This window comes from Hippoglossus hippoglossus, chromosome 14 (assembly GCF_009819705.1).
Source record: "Hippoglossus hippoglossus isolate fHipHip1 chromosome 14, fHipHip1.pri, whole genome shotgun sequence".
NCBI classification, from domain to species: Eukaryota; Metazoa; Chordata; class Actinopteri; order Pleuronectiformes; family Pleuronectidae; genus Hippoglossus; species Hippoglossus hippoglossus.
Genome location: NC_047164.1, coordinates 4,635,794 through 4,641,793, shown reverse-complemented (window position 1 = coordinate 4,641,793; position 6,000 = coordinate 4,635,794). Strand labels below are relative to the sequence as shown.

The 6,000-nt window shown below is 47.2% G+C and overlaps 1 protein-coding gene across 2 annotated transcripts in view; it reads right to left on the bottom strand.

The window, feature by feature from the left end:
* Nucleotides 1-714: 714 nt before the first annotated feature.
* Nucleotides 715-6,000, bottom strand: part of zbtb16a (zinc finger and BTB domain containing 16a) — a 138,530-nt gene continuing 133,244 nt past the window's right edge. For both annotated transcript variants that reach the window (XM_034607167.1, XM_034607168.1), the window contains exon 7: nt 715-2,651. In XM_034607167.1, the coding sequence (XP_034463058.1) occupies nt 2,422-2,651 (230 nt within the window). In that variant the 3' untranslated portion in view covers nt 715-2,421. The remainder of the gene's footprint in view (nt 2,652-6,000) is intronic.

The window sequence follows — 6,000 nt, the reverse complement described above, 5'->3', positions numbered from 1 at the left end:
GATTTCTTTTTTCTCCTCAGACCAGCGGTCACCGCGGTAACGCTGTGACATGCAGTGACGTTCATCAAAGCCTTCGGTTCGACCTTAATACCTGTGGCTGTGTTTACCATGAGAGGACTAATGCTGCGTTTCAGGGACGTCAGAAAGTCTGAAATTCAAATTTCGGTCTGAGACTTTAAAGGTTATTGTAACAATACAGTTTTTTTATATTATCCTGAGGGTCTTGACTAACCCTCCATCTTTCATTCTTTCGATTTGCTTAAAGCCCTGATGGTGATTTCTTCAGTGCAAACTTACTTGAGATTATAAACCATTTAGACATCATATCTGTAACATAACTACAAAATAAAGCGCAGCCTTTTCTGAGGTGTCTGAGGCCGGATCAGGTAGTTTGAAAAATAAATCCTTGTCTCGTTGTAGAGTTAAGTTTGAATTGAATGATCTTAAGGTGAGAAGGTTCGAATCCCTGGTTGGCCGGGGTTCTGTAATTTAACTACTTGATACAGCCTTGCCTCATTGTAAGTTTAAATTCGTAGACCAAACACCAGCGAGTTGGCCGATGTTTGAGCCGTTTCGATGGCGGATGGAGAAAATCTTCCGCCGTTGGAATCAAAGATGGCCGACATTGACCTAAAATGCAGCATTAACCTGCGACGGTAACATTTCGACGCAGCCTTTGTCCGAACCCGGGCTCACAGTCTTTTCACATTCATGTTTTTTTTGCAGCCATATAACAGTCTTCATCCTGCAACACCGCCGTCCACCGAGCTGTTCAGGTGTGCAGCTAAGGCATCCCAGCACCTCTTCAACATTCACTACGAGCAGTCAAAGTCACAGGACTCCCACGAAAAAAAAAAAAAGAAAAGAAAAATAAGCAGCCTTATCCCAAAAGGTTGTTTTCCATCACAGTGGTGGTGAATGGACAGATCCGCTGTGTTAGAGAGTGTTGTTGTGTAGTGTGAGATTATGATAGTGATGTGGTTACAATGCACATGGATAAACGCAGTCCAGTTTTCTATTGCTGAGTAGGCGAGTAGGTTGGGTGTATTGTGGCGTGCTGCCGTAGCGAGTTATGGTTTTAATGAGAGGATATACGACCTCGCAGACATCAAACAGAGACTGTTGTCGTCATTTGTTTTATCTGTGCATTCAAGCTTTGATAAACTATGACGCGGAGCTAGAAAAAAAAAAAAAATATATGATGAAAGAAAAGTGACGCAAGTTAGCCTTCGGCTCGGAGTGGGGTGGGTGGTTGGGTGGGGGCGCCAGTGATGACCCTTCCTCCTCCAGCCCTCGTCTGATGCACAACCAGGAAGACTAGTGAGAAAAAACCAGGGAGGCATCCGACCAAAGGCAGCACCAGCTTCCCCCGTCACCACCACCACCACCACCACCCTAACAACCAAATGGCTGCTTGGTTTGCAGTATTTTAATGCTCCCACCTGTCCACTTCAGCTGTTTCGTCTGCTGCAGAAGCCGAGCGGCTCTTCTTGCCGATTCTCAAGGGCTGTCTCGCTGCCACCGCTGCCGGGAACTGAGGGATTTAATGTGCAGGCCAGGGCGACAGAGATTTTTTGGGTAAAAACTGCGTCCCGCTGCTTAAACAAATCTGATCTGTTTCCCATTTGGGAAAGATTAGGGGGCATGTTCACCCAAAAGCAGGAAAAACTCCCACCGGAGTGTACGGTGGTTTTAAAACTCAAATGAAAATGGAAAATATGTTTCCGTCCAGAATTCAGAATAAATTTGGCGTTTGATTTTAGAAATGTAGGTTTGTGGTAAAGAAGGAGGAAACGCCGATGATGAAGCGGAGCCCTAATCTGATGCTTTACATATTCTTTCATGTGAAGCATGACGGTAAACACAACAAAAATCCTTTCATCTGTTTTGGACTAAATGGAGTGAGAGATTCAGTTCCCGGTGGCGATGACGTGCAAGTTCAGGTAGCCCTTGAGAATCGGCTTCCTCGCCACTGTGGCTGCAGCCGCGTCCCAAGAAGTCACTTCCTTGCAGCTCGCTTGCTTTCTGGTGCTGTGTGAAATGACCCGAAACAATAACACAGTTGCCGATGTAGTGAATGACCCGGTGAATCCGAACAATGGTGGAGAACCTCTCTCCGTGTCCAAGTCTTCCTCTTCTCAGCACCTGTGTCCCGCCGCAACCGCCCTTCAACCCCCCCCACCCGGCCGGTCGCTGCCGCCGCCCTTTTGCATGAAAAGAAAAAAGAGAAATCGAACCCTCTTGCTTTCAAGTCTCTCGCCGCTGACGTTCCTCAGCTGTCAACACTCCGCCATAGCTCCAAATGCCTCCTCTCCGCTCAATTACATTCCCCTCTCCTCTCCTCTCCTCCTCTCCTCCTCTCCTCTTCTTCACCCCGTCCCCACCCGCTCACGTACCCTATCTCTCTTCACTCTCCCGGACTCAGACATAGCAGAGGTAAAGGTAGGTCTTCTCTATGCGCCAGTCTGGGGGGACGTCTTCAGGCTTGTGGCCTTTCATGTGCTTCTGCATGGCTGACAGGCTGGCGCAGTACTCCAGGCAGATGGTGCATTGGTAGGGCGAGGCGCCATTGTGGGTGCGCAGGTGCTTGATCATGGCCGAGTAGTCCCTGGATCGCTGGTGGCACAGCTTGCACTCAAATGGCTTCTCACCTACGGACGGAGACAACACATCGTCGGTCAATAACAATTTTATGACCAAATAAATGCATTTAATCAAACAAATCAGTGCACCGCAACACAATTTTAACACAATATGACAATACACTTATCTCCAGCACTCCCAATAAAATCCTCGGTGTGAAATTGGCAAAGAGAAACTTCAAATAAAATCCACAAGACGAGAATAAAAGCCGTCTAATTGAAATAAATGATCCCTTATTGGCAAAATATTGTTTCTTGGCAGTTTGCAGCGAATAAAAACCTGTTGTTGTGAGAGAAAAACAGTCTCTGTCTCCGGGCTTCAGGAGAGACGAATGTGCTGTCACTGCTAATTTAGCAGCCGCAGATTTCACCCTGTTGGCTCACAAGGAATGCTGGTGTTGTTATGATAATTGGGCCGCGTACGCATAAAGCGACAAGTCAAAATCCCAGCTGTCTGAGGAACAGCAGTGTGCGGCTGTAAGAGACCACGCTAACTCTTTAAAGTTGTTCACGCGGCCGCCGATAATTGGTACAACTCCACGAGAAAAGAAGAACAAAAGGCGTAAATGTACAGCGGTGAAGTTTGTTCACCTCTGACAGACGGCGTTAACACAGTGCCAGTCAGGTCGGTCCCAATATCCCTCCAGAAGATAACAAAATGAGCTTCTAATTATTCCTGCCGTTGAGGGGAAATAAGTCCTTTGTGTTCAGTTGTTATCAATTCTCATTAGTGCCTTTATTAAAAAGACTCCACTGTATTAGGATGTTGGAACCGTGCAACGCTTTTTTCCCTTCACATCACGCTGTGCAGCAGAAGAAACGGGAAGAGAGATGTCATGCTATTTAATCAGATGGCTGCAGAGACAGTGCAGAAAAATGAGGATTTATTTAATATCCTTATGAAAAATTTAAAATCTGAATCCAAGATTTGAATATTAACCTAATGTTCCACTGAGGAGGACAGAAAAATGGGACTCGAAACCTGCAAAAAGAGCAGTTTCCTAAGTGTTTGTGTTTCTTGCCCTGTTAGACTTAACGCAATGTCCCCGGGTTCCCAGATCTCAGCGATTACTGCCGTGATTATAATGGTATTACAATGAATATAGAAGCAGACAATTGCGTGGGTCCCCGAGAACGACCGATCACGTTAATCCACAAAGACAATTTAGTGGGAACGTCCTTAAATTCAACGATCAGCCGTGGAGACTCCCACCCGAGAGCCAGTCTAGTTATGTGCATGCATAGTCTGCACTTTGTCTATAATCTTGATAAATAAAGAATTGTTTAAAGATTGTAATGATGTGTTTTGGTTGTATGTGTTTAGTGTGATTAGCTGTAGCCCCCCTCCCCCCCCCAGGTCCCTTTTGCCTGGAGCCCCTCAAAGTCCCTTGAAACGCTCCTGAACAGCACTGAGTGTAAAACTGTGACTGTAACTCTACATGAACCAGATCCCGTGAACTGTACGAATACTCAAAAATATTCACATGACATGCTCTAAAATTCCCAGGTAGCAATTTTAAAAGAAAGTGGGATATTTAAACATCTGGTATTTCTGTGCGAAACCACATCTAATCATCTAATCTCTGGTACATTACACATAATACAGCTCCTGCCACAAAGAGCTCCTGGAGGTGTCATAAATCAGAGCACAACTCCGCTTTCTTGCTGTGGGGGGGCTGCTACAGTCGAGAGGCACATTTCAATTCTGCAACAGCAGCCAACCTAAATGTGCTAATGATTTGAGTGATGGGAGGGAATAATCCGCCAGCGCTCAAGCCGGCAGACGCAAATTAGACATGTAAATGCTGACCTTTTCCAATGGCATTTGAAATGAGCTGTCGGAAGTGATCTGGCCCGGCTCTCGCTGTCACCTTTCAGCTGGAGCGTCGCACGTGCGCGCCGGCGGAAAAACGAGCGGCGTTCAGCCTGCCCCCGTTCTCTCAGCGCCTTGGTTAACCTTGACCTCCGCGGGAAGCCGGGGTCTCGGCACCATTTAGCCAATAAGCATAGACTATCGCAGGTGGTTGTGCAGGTTTTTCTGCAGCAGCGTGTGGATACCTGTGCGATCTCGATGATATTGATAAGCAAACTGTAAACAGGCTCGCCTCGAATAACCAGCTCATAATGAATTGCAAATGGGGCCCGGGTATTGATCCGCCATTGGCATTTAGGATGTGTGAAGAGAAGGGGGACGGGGAGGTTAGGTTGCCAATGTCGATGATTCATCAAGCAGCTGCCTTTTGTGTGAGGTGGCCTTTGACTGTGAGCTTGTCACTTGCTCTTGTTATCTGCTGTTGCTCTCCGGCTTAACGCAAAGCCCCTCTCCCCCACATAAAAGGTGAAAGGGTGGACAGGGGGGGAGCCAATTATTGGACAGCCTGCCTTGATAGTGTGGCTTAACAGCTGGCTTACTGAATGGGAGAAGGTGTGTGTCTGTGTGTTAGAGAAAAGGAGATGGCGAGGAAGCATAAAGCCCTGGCCGTGTGCCATCCTGGTGAGCACTCGCGGCATCCTCACTCAGTCGGGTACGGAGCGTGCACTCATTCTCCGGGGCACCCAGCTTATCACTGTGTCAACATCTTTATGGGGCTCTAAATATACCGGGATCAATACAAAGTCTTCTGAGACATTCGTCTACTGTATCGCAGCAACAGAGATATCCATCTGCTACGGCCGCTGCCGCGCAACTTGGATTCCCTAAAACAGAGTCCGTTAACGGCCTCCATATGCCACATCAATATGTTTAAACACTGCGTTATTATGAGGGGCGAACGTGATATAGTGTTGCACTCATCAAGTTGAGGGATGGGGGAATGATGCAACGACTGTGTTGCTGTTACTCTAGAATAGAGCTTTGCCGATACTTGGTTTAGGCTTTGGTGGCACGGTGGTGCATGTGGTCAGTTGCCTGTGTGGGTGTTGTCTGGTTACTCCGGCTTCCCTGTGCAGGTTGGGTTGACTGGAGACTCGAAATTGCCCGTAGGTGTGAATGGTTGTTTGTCTCTTTATCTTGGCCCAGTGACACGTTGGTGACAGGTTGCAGGGTGCAACTCCGCCTCTCGCCCAAGGTCCTCCTCCTTGACCCTCTAGGGATAACGCTTCATTCACATTTTAGTTTGATTTTCCACTCGCCGATACATTTTGAAAGTCTTTAACAAAAGCCCCAGATCTGAGCCAAAGTGGTATTCGATCAGAAGTCGCCAATCTCTACGTGTAAACTCTTCAAAGATGCGATTTAAGAGGCTCGGCAACACGTTATTTCCTCTGACTAGATTCCTAATGGGCTACATGTGTGTACAACCCTGCAACAACTACGGCCATTCAGAGTTTGAAGACCAAGTTGTAAAGGTTGGCATGA